At 52.4% G+C, this 21,910-nt stretch overlaps 1 protein-coding gene across 1 annotated transcript in view; it reads right to left on the minus strand.

Moving 5' to 3' along the window:
- Positions 1-255: 255 nt before the first annotated feature.
- The window catches only part of LOC133357639 (diacylglycerol kinase delta-like), a 75,917-nt gene continuing 54,262 nt past the window's right edge, over positions 256-21,910 (minus strand). The window contains exons 20-29 of the mRNA XM_061575704.1: positions 21,339-21,446; positions 20,963-21,076; positions 20,299-20,433; positions 19,829-19,998; positions 19,370-19,481; positions 18,359-18,451; positions 18,090-18,209; positions 16,663-16,783; positions 13,392-13,522; positions 256-11,243 (exon numbers count right to left, since the gene is read on the minus strand). Of these exons, the coding sequence (XP_061431688.1) occupies positions 11,154-11,243; positions 13,392-13,522; positions 16,663-16,783; positions 18,090-18,209; positions 18,359-18,451; positions 19,370-19,481; positions 19,829-19,998; positions 20,299-20,433; positions 20,963-21,076; positions 21,339-21,446 (1,194 nt within the window). The 3' untranslated portion in view covers positions 256-11,153. The remainder of the gene's footprint in view (positions 11,244-13,391; positions 13,523-16,662; positions 16,784-18,089; positions 18,210-18,358; positions 18,452-19,369; positions 19,482-19,828; positions 19,999-20,298; positions 20,434-20,962; positions 21,077-21,338; positions 21,447-21,910) is intronic.

Raw genomic sequence — 21,910 nt, forward strand, 5'->3', positions numbered from 1 at the left:
AAGAGACAAAGGCGCCCCGTGCGGCCTTTAACAGACTGTTGGGCAAGTGCTGTGAGCGCGCAGCGCCTGCAAGCACACGCGCACACACGACCAGGCTCACACAAGTTCAACACCGGGTAGGGGTGACACGGCCTCAAACAAACACAACAGCCCTGAGTGTGAGTGCACGCGTTTATTGTGATAGTGGAAGATTCACATTTACAATTCCATCTTAGAGTTTGCTCACCAAATGGAAGAGAACGGGAAGACGTCCGACGGTTGGAAAGAACTCGGCTCGGAATCACGGAGATCGTGTTCCATCTGGCGTCGCGGTGGCCAGGAGATGTTAACTACCTCGCCTGGTCTACAGGAGGTCGTGGGTTCGATCCAGACCCTGACGCCTGCTGCTGTATATTTGGAGTTTGCGTGTCTCATCATCATCACGGTGGCTAGGAGATGTTAACTACCTCGCCTGGTCTACAGGAGGTCGTGGGTTCAACCCTGACCCTGACGCCTGCTGCTGTATATTTGGAGTCTGCGTGTCTCATCATCATCACGGTGGCTAGGAGATGTTAACTACCTCGCCTGGTCTACAGGAGGTCGTGGGTTCAACCCTGACGTCTGCTGCTGTATATTTGGAGTCTGCGTGTCTCTCTCTCCCCGTGGTCGCGTGGATTTTTCTCCGGCTCCTTAGTTTTTCCCTGCACATTTAGAATCACCACGTTTAGAGTGTTTGGGCTGCTATACATTTCATTTGTGATAGCCAGTTCGCTTCTGAAAAAAAGCTACGTGCTCAGTGGGCCTTACTTTGTAAAGTAAAAGTAATTAAAAAATCTCAAGTTTTTGGGGTTGGTTCTTTAACTTTTTACGTGCGTCTTATAATTTGGAAAATTCGTTAATTGACGCAATCACCCTTCCACACCCAAGTTTAAAAACAATGACCTCGTTCGAGTGACACTGAGACATCATAAACAAGACACACACGACCAGCCGCCGCTAACTGCAGGTGACGTCACCGCAGCGCTTGTGCCAGGCTAGGTGCACTTAATAATAAGAGGTGCAACTTGTAACGCCCGAAGAGAGAGGACGACTCGGAGACGCGAGGCACCACAGACAAGCCGCCACTGCCAACTGGTGCCCAATCTCTGCGCTCCTCTACATATCAAGGCGTTATCGCAGCCAATCGATGAGTGTTTACACGTGGGAGGAAACCGGAGTAACCGGAGAAACCCCGCGCGTGCGAGGGGGAAACGCTCGATCCCACACAGACGACACAGGTTGAGTTCACATCGTTGCCGTCGTGCCTTCTGGCGAGCCAGGGTACACGGCTCCTCCTCGACACCATCTGTGTGTGACCCACCAACCCCTCGCTGCCTCGACAGTGCCGGGTGACAGGCAGCCACGTGCGTGGCCACCACCGGCACCACCACCACCGGCACCACCACCACCGGCACCACCACCACCGGCACCACCACCACCGGCACCACCACCGCCACCGGCACCACCACCACCGGCACCACCGGCACCACCACCACCGGCACCACCACCACCGGCACCACCACCGCCACCACCGGCACCACCACCACTGTGTGGCCGTCAAGTGAAGTGCTGAAGGCTCGTTGCTGCAGGCCACGAGGCAGACCCAGGTGGTGTTGGGTTAACTCCCTGAGATCACTGACAGATGCACCACCTGTGCCTCCCTCACTGTGTCAACGATACGCAACAAAGACAAAGCTCCCCTGTATAGCCTTAACAGACCGTTGGGGCAAGTGCTGTTGGCTGTCACCTATGAAGGCCGCAACGGCACACGAGGGGCTGGGTGGCCAGCACCACGCCCGGCCGCCTTTGCCTCCCGAGGGGCGATGCTTTATGCACCGCACCAGGTGGAGTACCTGGTTCAGATAATGGTCACTGCTAGTCGTGAGCGGGAATCGAACTCGGGTCGCCAGGTTCGTCGCGCAGCGCGCTAACCGCTACACTGCCGCTCCCCAACGATACACGCACGCACGCGCGCGCATGCACACACGCGCACGCACGCGTGTGGTTAGTGTCACGAAATGGAATGTTTTAATGAAGGAAGATTGGCAATGCTTTTGGCATATCACGGAAAGATCTCATTCAGATTGTAGTGAGGCCACGTTACGCGGTTTTCGTACTGAAGTTATTTTTTTTATTTTAAGCTGGAATGTAAAAGGTCACCCATAAAAAAAAATATTTTTTATAGAATAAAAAAAGCTACGTAACAAAAAAATATAGTAATTTTTTTGTTATTTTAATTGAACCTATCTACAAAAAAAGTTTTGTTATTTTATTTGAACCTATCTACAAAAAAAAAGTTTTGTTATTTTACTTGAACCTATCTAAGTGACTTTACCGAAGGACCCAAGAATACGAATTCCTGCAGTCACGAAAGCTTTAAGTCAAGAACGTGTATTCTTGTTATTATTTACGCTTATTTACCCGGGAGGCCTCGCCGAGTCTCAAGACTCTATCCAGGAGGAACCTGCCGAAGTTTCGCAGCAAAGTCCCAAGTTGCTATGATGTGTCATACCAGTTGGGTCATTTGCAGTAACTTCTTTTCGCTTTTGGATGTTTGGCCAATACCTGTAATACTGCATGGGGGTTGTTGTTGTTGTTGTTGTTATTTACTTAGCTATGGATGGGAGCCGGAGAACCCAAATGAATCCAATGCAGAACAGGGAGAGAGAGGACATACGAACTCAACACGGGCAAGATGCGCTTCTGTGGCCGTCTGGAACGCTCTTCCTTCCGATGTAAATTAGGAAGTCACCGGAGCTAAACACTTTAAAATAATCCAGATTTAAAACTCACTTCTTTAAAACTGCGTGTTGTGTTTAATCTCTTGTCCTTATCCCGAAACTCCGATTAGCACGGTTGGCTACGTACGGCGCGAAAGAAGTTCAACGTACAAAGGTGCCCGAGATGGGAGTCGAACCGATGATTATTGCTGAGACGCGAGTGTTACCGCTGCATTTCACTGCTGCACGTAAAATATACGTGACGTTTCGGGCCACTAAAAATCATCTCAATATCTCAAGGGGCGCAATGCCACTGTGTGGTGAACACGAGGCGCTGGTCCTGGATAAACAACGTCGCAAAGCGGCAGTCCTTAAAGAGCCGCCAGTTGCCGATCCTGCCCATGGTGAACTGGACTCCCATGGTGAACTGGACTCCCATGGTAAACTGGACTCCCATGATGAACTGGACTCCCATGATGAACTGGACTCCCATGATGAACTGGACTCCCATGGTGAACTGGACTCCCATGGTGAACTGGACTCCCATGATGAACTGGACTCCCATGGTGAACTGGACTCCCATGGTGAACTGGACTCCCATGGTGAACTGGACTCCCATGGTGAACTGGACTCCCGTGGTGAACTGGACTCCCGTGGTGAACTGGACTCCCGTGGTGAACTGGACTCCCGTGGTGAACTGGACTCCCGTGGTGAACTGGACTCCCATGGTGAACTGGACTCCCATGGTGAACTGGACTCCCATGGTGAACTGGACTCCCGTGGTCAGGAGTCGGCAACCAAAACAAGAAGAAGAGCGTTTCCCAACAAGTTGCGCATCATTTCGTGTCATTTATCTATTTTTTTTATTTTAAGGCCGCAGTGTTATTGACGAATGCCTTGACCTTGTAGTGAACCGTGCGTGTGTGCGCCGCTGCCAAGCGAGCAGCAGCAGCTGTGAACAACTCGACACAATCGCATGCAGTTTCTGGTGTAAATTTCAGTTTGCTATATTTTTTTATTTCTTTCATAAGTTAATCATCTTTGTCACATCAACGGTAGTGGGGTCAACTGTGTACATCTACAAATACGGTCGACACTAATAGCTATTTGAGGTATAATCAGAGCAGAATGTCAGCCAAAGTAAAAAAAAACTCGACACATTCCTTCATAACTATGTGGCCTTAAATGGTAAAATATATAAACAGATAATACTTCAGGTTATGGTCCTTCTTCATAGCACAAGCAGGGCCATTGCCCGAAACGTCGCCTATCATGTGTGTGTACTTGTAATGCCACAGTGTTGTTGACGACTTGTGTTGAGTTGTTGTTGTTTGTGAATTGTGCTTGTGCATGACTGCCCATGAAGCAGCGTGACCAAATCGTGAATTACATTTCAGCCAGAGAGCCGTGCGGGGAGACTGGGCTCCTGGGAAAATATTGCACGGGAAATGAAAACCGCGGGTGTGACGATTCTCCCGCGACGCTCTTCTCCGACCAACGATTCGATCAAGTGTAATAATCGATGTACATCGTGGTTCAGTAAAGCGGCCTCGAGTGGCTGCTGGGGTCCACGTAAAACCCAATCAGCTACGCAATGCAGCGCTGCACTATCGAACCGGAGCAAAGATCGTTGCACCTTGACAAAGGCAATTCAATGCGAGTGTCGCGAGCTTCATCACCTGGTATGGCTCAACATACGGATGTTGCATCGCGACAACCACTGAGCTGGACCTTCAAGTGTAGAGAACAGAAAATGCACGTGACGCGTGGAAGATTCACGTCTTTTGTGTTCCCCTGCCACGCGTCGTGACGCCTTGACTTGTCCCGAGCCAACATTTGTCGCAGGAAATGTATTTGTTTGATATTGATTCGTGATATTGCACTATTTTCTATTCACCCCATAATGCGGTCGTCTTTGCGCCGATTTTTATTTGGTTGTTTGTTTTCTCTTTGATTTATATTTGCTTATGCTCTGATATCTCATTCACTGCAATGCCGTACTTACATTTTAGTTGTCCTCTTGTCGTGTTGGTGACCCAGGTTACCCTTGCAAATGAGACTCCTGGTCTCAAGTGTTCTCATCTGGCTAAACAAAATACACTGGCAGCAAAAAACTTCTCTAGCACGGGAACACCGCCCAAGTCGCACTTTGTTTTCTTTGACCAGAGTGAGAACTCAAGAGACCAGAACAGAGTCTCATTGGGTAGAGTGACCTGGATCACTATACTGACAGTTCAGGACACGCGCATGCACATCCTCCTCACTTGTGACCAACTTTTCTCACATGTAATAATTCCACAGACGTAAAAAACTCACTTCTGCGTGAAGCGACATGAATCACCAACCTGCAGAGCCAAACTCAACTTAAACTTCAACTGCTTTTTGACATTTTCCATCAACAGACACTTCCATCGTGATCCATGTTTTGTCTTTGGGTTTGGTCACGTGGTGGCTTTATGCCAACATCCCTTGACATGAACTCTCTACCACCGAACAGGATTGTTACGCTTACAACGATATTACTGTGCCGTATTTGTGAGTGCTAAAATATTGATCATATTCTGACCAATAACAATTCCTCAGTGGTGGCTTCAGTCTTTGAAGACTGACTTCAATAACACTCGTTTTATCGGTCATAACATTACCATTACCTTGGCACGTATAAATAATATTCCCGTAAACATCTTGTCGGGTGGTGGAGGGTAACTGATGAGAATGTTGGCTAAGACGACCTACGTGGCCTGCCCAAAAAAGAAACACGGGTCATTGCAGTAGTTCAGAAAGCGCCACGTGTTCAGAGACTTCACTGCACCGCAGCACGCGGCCTGCAGCCATTTTGTAAAATACCCACACTGCCTTGCACAGCTGTGATGTCACTTCACACGCAGGAGTTGCCATAGATTGCCCCGACCACTCCACAGACAATTGGCGACGATCTTACATTATTTTAGCGATATTATACAAAGATATATATTAAATTGCAGATTAGCCTCGAACGACTTGTCGTAGCAATGCACGTATCAGTGTAAAAATACCTTTACGCAAACAAAATTGAGCTTATTCCCCTCCCTCCCCCACCGGCACAATACTGTAAACAATACGTCACGATATTTACCATGTTTTATGTGATGGAGTATATGTAAACAACACAACGTAACATTGTGCATCGCTTTACACACAAAGACACAAAGACACACAAATTTGGTTACGTTTCATAACGGCATGCGGGACCCTCCACACACAAACATTCCTCCCCACTGAGTTTTTGTTTGTTGTTGCGTAGAATCAGCAACATTCCTACGCTACTGATAACGGGAATGGCTCTCGTTAATCTTTAACATTCAAACACTACACACAGCCATCACAAGCATGACCAGAACCTACCACTGTCGTTGCCCGGAGCCTTATAAAACGTGAATTCGGGCATGGCACAAAATAATCATCAGCGTCGTTCTGGAGATTACGAGTCGTGGAATAAATATGCAGAGAATGATTACGCCTCCTTCCCATATCTGTCCCTCCGCGTAGAATAACACAAGTTTAAATATATATATATATATGTTTGGGTAACACACTTTTCATCGACCACACGGCCTTCTGGGAGAGAATGACTTCAGCAAGCATTGGTTCAACGAGAGCAAACCTCCGGACCGGTTTTGACGCTGTGAGTGTCTCGTCAGCAAGAGTTGGGCTCGCTTGAACCAAAGCCTGGTGAACTGCCAAGATGCACGGAGCCTCTCAGTTCACGGTGGGTTCTCGGGGCACTGCTCTTTGTACTTCGAATACGTACTTAGAAACGCCCGAGCGTGGCCTTTTCACTTTCGTGCGTACGGTGAACTTCTCTCGCACCACCGTGCGTAACCAACCGTGCTCATCGGAGGTGCGCGGCAAGGACATCGAACTCAACAACACCGAAACACGCAACACCAACAACGGAGGCCAGTAGGTGCCCTCGTCCCGTACGGAGGAGGGCTTCAGACTGACATTGCTCACTTTCAAGTAGGGACAAACGATGTCTCGTGACTGGTACAATCCTCACGCATATCGGTGTTCCACGTAAAAATGCCATTGTTTTCCGCGATATATTTTTTTATGACATGGCCATGCCCGATGGATTTTTTTGTTTTATTAGACTCTAACACCACCACCGCATCATCGTCGTCGTCGTCACTGTCCTAATGCGCTTTGTATACAATCTCACAAAATCACAGTGGCCCCCGAGTTTAACGCGGTCGCGATGCCGTCCTAAAGAGTACCTCGTTAAGCGAGGAATTACCATAACGCGAGCTCAGGCGTGCGCGTTGTCTCGCTCAAGAGGGAAGATTTAACATCCAGGGGAGAAATACATCACAAGGTGTCATTCACGGTGACATACGACAGGGATGCTGTGCATGTCAAGATGACATCGCAAATCTGCGTGCACATTCCTGCACACAGCCCTTGTGATGATGGCAACCGGCTATTTATGATGTCGATGAACATAACGCGTGCAAGATTCACAATTGAGTTTTTGTTGTGTGAGGCCGCGTGACGATCCAACCAAGTTTGTGTACGTTAGGAACCCTCCACCACCCGACACAGCCGAACAAATTAAACGTTGAAGGCTGAAGGGCAATTGTCAAGAACATATTATCAATTATTCGTCAACTTAGCCGGTGAGTGAGCTGAAACGATAATTATTGAGTGAGCTGATACGATTATAATTGTCGTGAAACGTTTGTGCACGCGACAATTACATTTGTTGAACTGTGTCGGGTGGCAACGGGTGTTGACAACACGGGATATGTCAGCTCATTACGAGGCATCACCCAAAGATCGATGACACGCATCCGTGATATTGGCCGTGAAAACCCACTTGTTAAGTTAACCATATATCACCTATTCATATTCGTGGTTCTTTCGGTAAAGTCATGTAGAAGGGAAATAATAAAATAATACAAATAAAACAATATAATTCTCTGTCACCTGTGCGAGAAGACCACTCACAGCTCTGCTGATGTTGTGCAAATTCAACGAGTGTCAAGTTCACCTGGCACCTTGGTCCAGGCACGGGAAGAGGGAAACAAAAGTACGAAGAGGTTTGAGAGACAATAGAAGCGGTTAATCTACGTCCCGTGGTGTTCATTCCTTAACCCACCTCGATCTGTCAGTCGTGCGGATGTGACGGACCACGCGTTCCCCGCAGATTCGCATATCGGCGGCACAGATACCAGGCTCGGCCCGGCACAAAGACCCGCACCGCTCTTCCCGAAGGAGCCTAGAGCATCGCCGTGCAGAGCGAAGACCCCAGTGGGATTGAATCGTTCTCGAACGCGCAAAGACGGGAATGGGTTTTGTCTTAACAAATAAAATATATATGTACAGTATGTGTTTGGGCAAATCAAATTACCATCACACAAAATAATACTTTAATAATAATAACAGTAACGTCACTTGTATGTACAATATGTATTACGCGTCCGTGTGGTGTATTTTATGGTTAAATAATAATTGTAATAAATAGAGAACCCGTAATATCAGGCAGCCCGGCAGCTATTTCTTTAACAGGCTACACCCTGCAGATGAGACCCAGAAAGTTCAAACTGGTCCAGTGTTTCGTCTTCTCAAACGATGATGGTGAAAAAATGCGAACGGAAAGCCAATAGATGGACTCAAATGTTGAGTTGACCTTTACGCTGAAGCTAACAAATGTTTTATGGTAGGCTGTAACACAGCCCCGTTCCCTCTGTCCGCCTCACCCACATTTCAATCGCCATCATCACTCCTCCGGGGGGGGGGGGGGGGGACGATAAAACAAGTACCACTTTGCGGGGGAAGTCAACGGTGGTCGTCTGATGGGACGGACTCCTCGCCCTCGCGACAGGAATGTGGAATTTCCACCACTTGCTCTGCAGGACTGTAAACAGGGCACAAGCACCAATGCTCGTTCGAGCAGGTAGTGGCTTTGACTTGACTGCGGCTAAGGGATCGCCAATAAAACTCTCAATTCCTCGCACCCAACTCGCCCTGAGACCCGGTGACGGAGCGTGCGCGAACAAGCGTCACGGACAAATGCGGCCGTGGCATTATAGCGTACACATCTCCCAAGGGGAGGAAAACCATCAAACAAAGAGAACAACGATAAGTTAGCCGGCGGCTTGCGTGCAAGCATCTTAAAAATCGCCAACCGCGATCGCGGCTATTTTGAGGCTCCCAGGCGAGACCAGATCGCAACGACTAAAATACCGGTGACAAGAACGTCGGCGCCAAATTGGGTCAAGCGACGGGAGCTAAATGCGTCGACCCGTCCAAAAATGTTTCCAGTTTACGGAAGCGCTCCAGGCGAGGGTACACATTCGTTGTTTCCTCTTCTGGCCGACAAAACACGCGGCGGCGGCGGCGAGCGAGCGAGGGTGGCGCCCTCCCCACCCAGTGGCCGCACAATCGCGAATCAATTCCCACCGCCGGACTTCTCCGCGTTACAAGACGCGCTGACCAATCAGGCGGCTCGCGGTCGGAAGGTCGTGAGTTCAAATCCTGCTTCGGTGGGGAAGGAGGAGGGGGGGGGGGACGTTGACTCAGCCCATCAGCTCTCCGGGGTCGATAAAAACGAGTACCGCTCTGTGGGGGAAGTCAACAGCGGTCGTCCTATGGATAGACTCTGACCCACCATACGACTGTGGAATTTCCACCACTGGCTGTGCAGGGCTGTAAACGGGAGAAAAGCGCCGTTTCTCCGCCTCTGTATGTTAAACAAAATGTTGGGGGTTACGTGTTATCACGCGGTAGGTGTGTGTCAGAGTGAATTTGAACCAGTTCTGGTCCGCCCCTAGGTTGACTCAGCCTTAATTGAGTATCCAGTGTGGTGTGGAGAGACAAAGGCGGCACGGGCTTCGTGTTTGCCACCCACAGACTCGTGCGCCGTGCCGGCCTTCACAGGTGCTCGCTCGCTGCCAGCACTTGCCCTGTGACCATATTTATAATAACTTGATTGACTGCAGGTGTAAACGTTTGGGGCGAGTCTCACTTTCCCGCGTGCGTCTTATAACCCTGAGCATACGGTAATGTCGCACTAGGGGCCTTTGTTACGAAGAGTAAACAAACGCCACCCTGTTGCCACCGCGCCCCGTGATTGCACCTGCAAGGTGTAAAAAAAAAAGCAAAACGAATACTCCACCAAATCTAACCCTACCACACAATCCTTCTCCAGAGCATTCACGCGCAGCTAATCGCACACAGGCCCCGGCCTTCGGGGTGAGCTTCCAGGAGCGGCCACCCAGGCCACCGACGGAGCATTGTTTGTGAATAGTCCCGGGGTGGGCAACGTCTTTCCTTCCCTACGGCCGAATGGGACTTTCAATTGCCTTTGGCGCGCTAACAACTGCAGCCGCCATTCACTTGTGCCAGGCCAGGTGCACTTTGAGGCCACGTGACGAGTGGAAGAGCTCACTGCTGACAGGTCACGGGACAGACCCAGGTGCCATGGGTTGGCTGACCGAGATGACCGGTCAATTAATCACCTGTGCCCCCTACTGTGTCAATTTGCTGCGTTTTATCAACCTGGCGCTCTATCCTTTGGATCACTTCCACCGGGAGCCGCGTTCTTTTCTTGCCCAAGGCTCCCTGACACGTCGAGACCGGGCCTGACCGTACCCTTTGGGTAGCACCGTGCGAGACAAGTGCCCAGCGGTCAGAGCCGTGCCCGTCACGGCAACGTGGAATTGACACCGCCGGCTCGGGGCCTGCGAGCAGGAGATGAGCGCCGCTGCCCCCGTGCTTGCCTGGGCAGGGAATCGCTGTCGTTGAACTCCGATGGATTCCTACAGGACGATTTGGTTTCTTTCACGTGATTGTCAGGACGGCGTTTGACAAAAGCAGTGCCCTGCGGCGGTTTAAAAATGCGTACGTACGCACGTACGTACACGATACACGCTTCAGTGTTTTCAATAAAAATCCCGCGCGCGTTAGTGAACGCGACGGTGCTACGACAGACCATCCCATCTTCGTCGCAACAGCAGTTCGGCTGGTGCTTTTTTGTGCCTCCGCTGACGACCGACGACACAACCCTGCGTTTGGCGACGCGACGTCACGGCTCGCCGATCTTTTACCGTGCGCGCGCCGCGTCACATCCCTTTCGTGTAAAGTCACGGACGGAAAATAAAAAAAACGCAAATCGCGACGTCCGGACGGACCTTGTTCTGCAACGTTGACCATCGGCCCGCAGGACCGTTATCAACGGAGCTGACGTATCGTGTAAAAGATAAAATTAAAATAAGAATAATAAACTTCACGGAGGCAAGTGCAGCTGCTCCCTGGAGGAATCCCAATGAGATGCGTCGCCCGTTCCTTCCTCGTAGACGCACGCCGTCCGTGCGTCCGTCGGCAGTCGTGCGCGCTCCTTGGTGGTTCCCTTCAGGCAGCCGTGCCGCGCGGCTCTCACACTTCGCTGACCTGCGCGTGCTTGCTCAGCTCCTTGATGCCGTGCAGTATCCTCTTGATGTGTCCAATCTTCGCAACTCCCAGGTCCTGCGTCGGGAAACACGAACGTGTGCGTGAGTGTGCCTGTGTGTGTGTGTGCCTGTGTGTGTGTGTGCCTGTGTGTGTACCTGTGTGTGTGTGTACCTGTGTGTGTGTGTACCTGTGTGTGTGTGTGCCTGTGTGTGTGTGTGTGTACCTGTGTGTGTGTGTGTACCTGTGTGTGTGTGTGTACCTGTGTGTGTGTGTGTACCTGTGTGTGTGTGTGCCTGTGTGTGTGTGTGCCTGTGTGTGTGTGTGTACCTGTGTGTGTGTGTGTGCCTGTGTGTGTGCCTGTGTGTGTGTGTGTACCTGTGTGTGTGTACCTGTGTGTGTGTGTGTGCCTGTGTGTGTGTGTGTGTGCTTGCGTGTGTGTGCGTGCCTGTGTGTGTGTGTACCTGTGTGTGTGTGTGTACCTGTGTGTGCGTGAGTGTGCCTGTGTGTGTGTGTGCCTGTGTGTGTGTGTGCCTGTGTGTGTGTGCGTGTGTACCTGTGTGTGTGTGTACCTGTGTGTGTGTGTACCTGTGTGTGTGTGTACCTGTGTGTGTGTGTACCTGTGTGTGTGTACCTGTGTGTGTGTACCTGTGTGTGTGTGTGTGTACCTGTGTGTGTGTGCGCTGTGTGTGTGTGTGCCTGTGTGTGTGTGTGTACCTGTGTGTGTGTACCTGTGTGTGTGTGTACCTGTGTGTGTGTGTGCCTGTGTGTGTGTGTGTACCTGTGTGTGTGTGCGCTGTGACGGCCTTCAGAGGTGCTCGCTAACGGCACTTGCCCCAACAGTCTGTTAAGGCTGCACGCGGGATCTCTGTCTGTTGGGTGACACCGTGTGTTGTATATTGGGGAGCGGTAGGGTAACGGTGAGAACGTTGCGTGACGAACCAGGCGGCCAGAGTTCGATTCCTGCTCACGGCCAACGCCATTGACGATTATCTGAGAACCAGTTCTGGGCCTCCCCAAGGTTGACTCGGCCTCTAATGAGTACCTGGTGTGGCCAGGTGTGGTGCTGTCCAGACAAAGAGACTCAAATACTCACACAAAATACCCATAGACTCATACAGAGACACCAGATTGACACAGACACCCATAGACTCACACAGAGACACACAGACTCACACAGAGACTCCAGATTCACACAGACACCCATAGACTCGCACAGAGACACACAGACTTGTGCAGACTCCAGATTCACACAGACACCCATAGACTCACACAGAGACGCACCGACTCACAAAAGAGACCCCTAATATGCAAAATGGCTGAATAGAAGAGATTTTTTTACAATATCTGTAAAAAAATCTTTCAAATGGGCTTTTTTTATTTTGAACACACTGGACGGTGCTCTGCATGATTATGATTAATGTTGTTGTCATTTGCCCAAGAAAGCCTCAGTGAGTCTCAAGACCAGTTTTCAGGAGGGTCCTGCTCAGATTTCGCAGACAGGGGGTGGATGCTCACTGTCGGGTTCCTCAATGGAGGCATCTGGCGAGGTCATTTTTCAAATGCGGCCAATTTTTGATTGCGACTTCGATGCATTTAAACAGCTCGGCGAAGTGAATTTGTTGAACCAGGTGAGGGCTAGAGAGGATAGTCTTGCACGAGTGACCACGTGCATTGCTCTCTCAGTCAGCGGTGATGATTGCTGCTACGTGTAATCTCAATTGAGTATTTTGTTAAATTGACAATTACGACGATTTTTTTGTATTTTACCCGGTAAGGCCCCACCGAGCTGCGACGTAGTTATTGTCCAGAAGCGACCTGACCATCACACATGACGAAGCGGCTGATCACCTGGACATTCAGAGCAGCCAAATAACACCAAAGCGCAGCTCGGTTCTAAACCTGGAGGAATAAACCAAATATACAGCAGCAGCGGGCGTCAGGGTCAGGATCGAACCCACGACCTCCTGCACACCAGGCGAGGTAGTCAACATCTCCTCGCCACCGCGGCGCCCACGCAATGGCCGTCACGTGATCTTGAACGTCCATGCCGAGCGAAGCGCCCGGCTCGTAGCGGCCGCCGTCGTCTCCTACGGCGAACGCTGCCGCTCGGCCACGCCGCCCCCTGCGCGAGTTCCGATCCTCGGAGATCGGGGGGGGGGGAGGGGGGGGGGTTGGAACCCAGACCCCAGCCCCGGTGTTCGGCCCCGGCGGCCGCGGACGAACCTTGAGGTCGCGGCGGTCGAGCTGCAGCAGCTCGGGCCCGCGGATGTCGTTGCGGGCGAAGGCGTCGCGATACTCGTCGAGACCCAGCCTCTCCAGCCAGCCGCCCACCTCCTCCGCGCACCACAAGTGCACTGCGGACACACGCACGCACGTGTGTGTGAGGCGTGTGTGTGTGAGGCGGGTGTGAGGTGTGTGTGTGTGTGTGAGGCGTGTGTGTGAGGTGTGTGTGTGAGGCGTGTGAGGTGTGTGTGTGTGAGGTGTGTGTGTGAGGTGTGTGAGGTGTTTGTGTGAGGCGTGTGTGTGAGGCGTGTGTGTGTGTGTGAGGTGTGTGTGTGTGAGGTGTGTGTGTGGGGAGTGGTAGTGTAGCGGTTTGCACGCTACGAACCCAGCAACCCGACATCCTGTACACCAGGCGAGGGAGTTAACATCTCCTACCCACCATGATGATGAGAGAGAGACACGCAAACTCCAAATATTCAACAGGCTGGCGTCAGGGTCGGGATCGAACCCACGACCTCCTGTACACCAGGCGAGGGAGTTAACGTCTCAGCAAAGTCAGAATCGGGCTCAGGGCTCGTCGATCCTGCCTCTCATGGAGTGGCAGGCTGCTCGTCCAAGCGTGAAGAAGGCCACTGCCCCGAATGTCGCCTACGGTATGTTCATCCTTTGAAGGGTTGTTGTTGTTGATGATGATGTTGTTGTTTGTGCTCCACTGCCAACGCAGCAGCAACTGAGGATTCTTCACGCATTACAAATGAATAAATGACCGACATTTATTTCAAAAGAGAATTCATGCACTGATTAATGTTAATGGAAGTCAGTTTGAACATTTGTTAAAATTGTTAAAATACGTGACGTAACCCCCTGTGATTTGTTAAAATAACTATGGGAACCCTATGTGTCCTCACTTTTGGGCCACCCTTTACACATCCCCGAGGCCAATCGGCCGCCAAACGATTTAATTTGTCTGCGGAGCGACCCAACGGAAGTCGGTGGACACGTTTGTTTTGTTTCACGTCGGAGCGAGGATGCGGGGGTGCGCTGGGGTTTGTTGACGCGGTTTGTTGGCACAGGCGTCTGGCGAAGTGACGCTGGCTGGGCGCGAGCGAGACAGCCCCACCCAGCAGCACGGCGCCTGATCGTCCCTTGCGGCTTTGACGGCGTCCGTCCGCCCAGCCGCAACACAGGGCGCCCTCTGTGCTCACGGCCACGTGGAATGGACAGCCGCTCGGCCAGCAACACACACGAGTGCGAGTGCATGGGCGCGGTGACCTTCCGGGAGTTTGTCATTTCAGTCGCAAGGGTTTGTGGACGGGCAAGCTCTGGATGGGGTTCAACATTAGTCTTCTCTCATCAGCCCCGTGAGGCTGCTTGCAACAGACTGGTGAACTGCCCGATGCTTAGAGGCGTAGGCTGGTCTTGACATCTAGTGTCCCATCAGCAGAGTGAGCTCTGCTGGAATTAAAGCCGGTGAACTGCCGGTTCCCTACTCCCCTTACGATATGGGGGTCACAGTTCGACGCAAAATAATAAAATACACAAACTCAAATTAATCATTAGGATCCTTGCCGAGAATATACATAGCACAATAAATGACGGGTTTCTTAATTTAAGAACAATAATGGACGTGCCTTGCTGTGCAGTTGTGGCCGTGGTGTAGCATGGGGCCACGGTAGTGAGATGTTAACTCCCTCGCCTGGTATGCAGGAGGTCGTGGGCTCGATCCTGACCCTGACACCTGCTACTGTGTATTTGGAGTTTGCGGTGTCTCTCTCTCCCTGTGGTCGCGTGGATTTTTCTCGGGGTCCTCCGCATTTTCCCTCCACATTTAGAAACGTGCGTTTACGAGTATTTTGGCTGCTATACATTTCCATGTGATAAGCCACTTGGTTGAGCTTTCAATTGTGATAGCCAGGCCGCTTCTGAAACAGAGCTATACAGCTCAGTGGGCCTGACCTGGTAAAATAAAAATGTGTTCTCAATAAAATAGTTGAGTATACAGGGTAGTGGGGTACGTCCTCCAAATAGCTGGAACTGCTTTCTTTGTGCGTGTGTGTGCGTGCCCATGGCAACCACGTGAAGTTGCGTGACACTGCGTGTTGTATGATGAGGAGCGGTGGCGTAGCGGTTCGCCCGCTGCACTACGAACCCAGCGACCCGAGTTTGATTCCCGTTCACGTCCATCACCAGTGGCGTTTGTCTGAACCGGTCCTGGGCCTCCCCTAGGTCAACTCGGCCTCAAATGAGTACCTGGTGCGATGCGTAAAATAAACTTTGCCACTGAGGAGACAAAGGCGCTGGTCACCCACCCTCTCGTGTGCCGTGCCGGCCTTCATAGGCGCTACTCGCTAACGGCACTTGCCCCAACAGTCTGTTAAGGCTACACGGGGGATCTTTGTACTTTCGTGCGGAATGGCCTGGCCCACCGCTACGTTCGGTCCCCCTGAGTGGCAGTGGCCGTCCGCCCCCCACGTTCCGCCCGCCGTACACACGGCTCCCGTCGCAAAACGCGAGGCCCGTTGACAGTGCGGGAGTTCTTGTTGTTGTTGTTGTTGTTATAAAGTTTGACGCGAAGCGGTGTCGTTGTCGCTTTGCGTGATGACAGCGGCTCGTAACCTTGCAGTGGCGAGGACGGCCGCGGGCGACGACGTCAAAGAACTGCCGCTGAATTCACTTCCGTAGGCACATTTCCCGTCGAGGATCTTGGGGGGTCTGTGGGGAGGTTTTCGGATAAATGTGGCCTTCGCGGAGATAACGGGGTTTTATTTCTTTTAAGAAAATGGATATCGCCGTGGCATCGTACCCCCTGGATTTCGAGAACACCAAACAGGCCTCACCCATTCAGGAATTACAATCCGACATCGGCTCGACGTGCGTGGGCTGAAACGGTGGCGACACATTGCTTCTAGACACTCGCTACGACACGTCTGAATGCTCTTCCTTACAATATTAGCAGTCACTTTTAAATCTGGATTGAAAACTCATTTCTTTAGAACTGCTTTCTCTGTTTAGTCTGTTGTCCTTCCCCCGCACCTCCGATTAGCACGGTTGGCTATGTACGATGCAAGAAGCTCAAGATACATACCCATAATGCACTGTGCCAGCAACTTTTGAAAATTTCGATTTCAATGCAAATTAGTATTTTAGTTTTATATATTTCATGATTGAAGAGGTTGCCTGCAACTCAACAGCTACCAGGAGGTTACCGTTCATATACCCATTTAAAAACCGGGTGGGGGGGGGGGGCACTGCGTGGGGACGGCGGCGGTACCGGGCACGGCGACGCCGGCGCGCGAGTCCCGGGCCCGCAGGTTCTTGTCGCGCTTGAACTTGGGCACGAGGCGGAACTTGGCGCTGCGCCCCGTCCACTTGGAGTACTCCATCGCGTGGATCTGTCAGAGTCGCAACGTCGTCGTCATCATCGCCACCATCCTTAGGCGTGATCTGTTCTCTGCTCGATGAAAACAAATTGCTGCTTATTGTGTTTAGTTTGTTGTCCTTCCCCCGCACCTCCGATTAGCACGGTTGGCTACGTACGGCGCAAAAGAAGGTCAACACACATACATACAACATACATACACAGAAGAAGTTCAACATACGTACATCATAAAAGTTCAACATAGGTATGTAGAAAAAGTTCAACATACAGATCTTCTTCTTCTTTCGTATGGCTGATGTAGATGCACAGCGATAACTACAATGTCACATTCAGGTGGTCAAGCCAGCAGATAACTGTGTCAAGAGTAGGGGATCAGTGTGTCGCTGTGTTGATCAGGCATTGCGTCGTTATACGTTGTACGATCTGTTCTCGATGACAAATGTGGCACAGATGAAGGCCTTTAGGTGCTGAATGGTGGTTCAGACAATATGAGAATGATTGATACGATTGTAATGTTTAAAACATGTTCATTTAATTATTCGTCTTAATTGTATATATTTGTTTGAGTTGTGCATTCTGAAATGTATGTATGAGTTTGTGATGCTGCGCTAAGTTAAGAAATATCTAAGTCGGAGTGCTCCAGCTGCCTGGCCAAAGAATGGCCTGTGAACTCGTCCAATTCTAGCTCGCTGGCCCGAAAACTCAATAAATAAATACAAATTGCCACCTCTCACGGGCCTTGCGATGAAACAATCCATCTTACTCCTCCACGTGAGCTGATTTTACATCTACCCAGTAAACAGGCCCACGTTGACCCAACGTTGGCATGTGGTTGGAATCACAGGGCCAACGTTGACCTAACGTTGACCCAACGTTGGCCGAACGGTTCCATGCTGGCTGGGTACCCTCCGTGGTGCATGCACTCTCGAGTGCGATCCCTCCTTCGGCTATCACTCTATCCTTAGTCTCCACCACCAGCCATCATTCCTGTTCGCTCAGAATCAGTCACCAACTCCTACCAGCCATCTATCGAATTTAACCGCGCTGCGGGTATCTATGTGAGTCTATGGGTCTGTATTTGAAACTAAGAGACTCTATGTGAGTCTATGGGAGTCATTGGTGACCGGGCTAAGACCATCAACTCGACGCGCTGAACCCAGATCTCAGCGGTAACGGTTGGGATGACCTCTGACCCCTGTGGTTGAGATGACCTATGACCCACGAGGTTGAGATGATCTCTGACCAACGAGGTTGAGATGATCTCTGACCCACGCGGTCGAGACGACCTCTGACCCACGCGGGCGTAACGCTCGACGCACCTCCCCGTCGCTGGGCTGGGCCATGTGACGCAGCCAGGGGATGTCCGCGATGCGCCGCAGCTCCAGGTCGACGGCCGCCAGCGCCGCGTGCAGCGAGTCCTCCTGCTCGCGCTCCAGCTGCTGCTCGTGGGGAGCAAAGGAACAAAGGCAAGGACGCCCCCCGACAGAAGTTCTACGTAAATACACACATCGCTGTACAGTTCAATATTTCTGTCATTCGTCCAGAGGCCGTCCCAACCCGCTACAGGATCCCGTCACGAAGGACTCACGAGGGAGAGCTTGCCGGAGAGCAGCAGCTCCGTCTCGCCGTGCAGAGCCTTCACGTTGTTTACCGAGTCCATCACCAGGTGCCGAGCCAAGCCCTGCGAGCAAGTGGGGTGAGGAACAGGGGAGAGAATCACCACCATCACCACCATCATCGTCATCATCGTCGTCGTCGTCAACAATTATCAAAACGGGACCACAGGGTTTGGGTAAATGTTGGTGCCAGTTCTGTCTGCCTTCCTGCCTGCCTGTGCGCCTTGCAACCCGAGCACAGTTTAACAACAACAACAATTTTCATTCTACCAGGTGACGTCACCGCCACTTAGTGGCGGTTGTTATGCGCATCTTTGTCCACGAACTGTCTGTGTCACTCTAAGGAGGTCATCATTTGTCAACTTGGGGGTGGAACAATGATTGCGTCAATTACCGTTCAAGACGCACCCCAAAAACTTCAGAGACTTTTTTTTGTTCACTATTTTTTATTTAACCGGGAAAGGCCCACTGAGGTTTATAGCTTTCTTTCGCAAGCGATCTGACTATCACTAATGATAGCTCAACTCATTGTGTGGGAACTTTTCAGTAGCACAGAGGACCCAGAGAAATATCCACGCGGGGAGAGCAGGAGGGTCGAGATCGAAACCACGACCCTCCTGCATACCAGGTGAGGTAGTTAACATCTCATAGCCACCGTGGCGCAATGGGTGGGACTACCTGAGCAGTGGGCGGAGCTACCTGAGCAGTGGGCGGGGCTACCTGAGCAGTGGGCAGGGCTAACTGAGCAGTGGGCGGGGCTACCTGAGCAGTGGGCGGGGCTAACTGAGCAGTGGGCGGAGCTACCTGAGCAGTCGGCGGAGCTACCTGAGTAGTGGGCGGGGCTACCTGAGCAGTGGGCGGAGCTACCTGAGCAGTGGGCGGGGCTGAGTAGCAGGTGGAGGGGGGTACTGGCGGAGGTGGCCCGCTCACCCCCACGAGTTCCCGGCTGAGCCTCCGGGAGACGCGGGAAGCTCTTTACTCACGGAGGATCGCTTGGGCTTGCCGTAGAGGGCGTCGAGCGCGTGCGCGCTGGCGTTGACGGCGTGTGCCAGCTCCTGCTCCACGCTGCTGTGGCCCTCGGCCGCCTCCCTGATCCTGGGGGCGGCGGCGACAGAGACACCGCGGGCGTCGGATTATTTGACCAGGTAAGGCCCACTTTTTCAAGAGCGAACTGGCTATCGCAAATCAAGTGGCTTATCACGTGGAAATGTATAGCGGCCAAATACTCTGAACGCGTGTTTATAAACGTGGAGGGAAAAACCGGAGGACCTGGAGAAAAATGCACGCGACCACGGGGAGAGATACGCAGACTCAAAATATACAAGCATCGGGGTTGGGATCGAACCCACGACCCCTGTATACCAGGCGAGGTAGTCAACATCTCGCAACTGCGGCATATTGCTGGCGCTCTCTCGACGTCCGGGCCGCCAGGGGGTCCTCACGCGTGAATGAGGGCGGCGGCGGCGCAGGCGAACGCCTCGATCCGATTGGCCTCCTCCGCCATGATGACCTCCGACGGCGGCGTGGCCTGCAGCAGTGCATGCTGGGAGTGCGGGCGAGGCAGCTCGTACTTCTGCTTGTCCTCCCACGACTTGAGCGTGCTCTCGAAGGCCTGCCATCACCGCCGTACAACAACAAAGATCCCCCCCCCCGCGGAAGCCTTCATAGCCTGCTCGGACAAGAGCCATTAGAGAGCACCTATGAAGGCCGGCACAACACGTGGCGGGCTGGTGTTGCATGCAACGTGCCTGGCTGGCTTTGTCTCCTCGTGACTACCGTGGTGGTGGTGACGGCGGTGGTGAAGTCTCGGTCATGGTGGCGGTCGTGTAAGTGTCGGTGGCTATTGACGTCGCAGCTGTGGCGGTGGTGGCGGTGGTGGTATCAGTGGCGAAGTTTTAATGGCACCCCTCACCCGGTCGCGCGTCAGCATCTGCGCCCGGTTCTTGTGGGTGATCTTGATGTATCCCGGCGGCTGGATCCAGGCCTCTCCATCCACCTGCACGGGCATCCCCTCCTCCCCCAGGATCGTGATCTTCACCGTGCGGCACTGCGGCCGTCGCACACGGAGACACACGTGATCGCTTGCGTCATCACACAGACACGTGATCGCTTGCGTCATCACACAGACACGTGATTGCTTGCGTCGTCACAGAGACACGTGATCGCTTGCGTCATCACAGAGACACGTGATCGCTTGCGTCATCACACAGACACGTGATCGCTTGCGTCATAACACAGACACGTGATTGCTTGCGTCGTCACAGAGACACGTGATCGCTTGCGTCATCACAGAGACACGTGATCGCTTGCGTCATCACACAGACACGTGATCGCTTGCGTCATCACACAGACACGTGATCGCTTGCGTCATCACACAGACACGTGATCGCGGCCGTCGTCACGCAAAAAAAAACTGTCGTCAGGGCTGCTGTGCCGTGACGTTGAGTCGTTGCCACGAGGGAGGAGCCGCGTGCCGTGCCGGCTTCCTGCGATTGTCGACACGGAAAGTGCGGAGTGACGGAGTGACGTCCCCCTTCCTGCTTCCCACCTTCGTCTCCACCCCCCGACGCCCTCACCTGCGCGATGCGGTGGTGCTGCAGGTTGAGCACGCGCGACACGGCCATCTGCATGCTGCTGAACACGGCCACCACCTCCAGGATCTTGTCGTCAAACGACGGCGCCGTGAACGTCTGGGAGAGTGGGGAGGGGGGGGGGCACAAACACACGCACGGACGGGTGCACGCTTACACCCAGCACTCAACACACACGCGCACTTACACCCAGCACTCAATACACACTTACACCCAGCACTCAACACACACGCACACTTACACCCAGCCCTTAACACACACACACACTTACACCCAGCACTCAACACCGCCCAGGGCTGTATGTGTGAGCAGTTTGAGTCCGGCGCGGACGCGACCACCGCGAGCGCCTCTGTCTCCCAACCTCGTCCTCCTTGGTTCCGCCCCAGAAGTTGGTTCCTCCCGCGTAGCTCGGGATGTTGAGCACCGCGATGCCCTGCAGACTCGGCAGCGGGATGTACTGCCCGTCGCACTGCGCGACAAACACAACAACGGCAAATGACGTCCATCAGGCGCCCTTAAACGATGCGTCTCAGAGCGCCGTGCATGGCTGGGCCATCGAACAAAGACGGTCACCGCATCGAGCGCTTTCAGATGCAATTATACGGCCGTCTGGAACGCCCTCCCTTCCGATATTAGGAAGCCACTGGGAGCCACGCAACTTCTAAATCATCCGGATTGAAAACTCATTTCTGTAGAACTGCTTTTTGTGTTTAGTTTGTTGTCCTTCCCCCGCACCTCCGAGTAGCACGGTTGGCTACGTACGGCGCCGAAGAAGTTCAACGTACACACAGCACGAGCGTACAACCCCGCTTAGATTCCGGGATGTGACGAGCCTGGGCGCACCCCGGGTGACCTGGCCAACCGTGCGGTCGAAGGGAACGCCGCGGCGCGCCATCGCAGTTCGACGTACATACATGCACAAGCAAAAGAACG

The sequence above is a fragment of the Lethenteron reissneri genome, chromosome 58, assembly GCF_015708825.2.
Source record: "Lethenteron reissneri isolate LAM-NWPU_2019-01 chromosome 58, ASM1570882v1, whole genome shotgun sequence".
In the NCBI taxonomy this organism is placed as follows: domain Eukaryota; kingdom Metazoa; phylum Chordata; class Hyperoartia; order Petromyzontiformes; family Petromyzontidae; genus Lethenteron; species Lethenteron reissneri.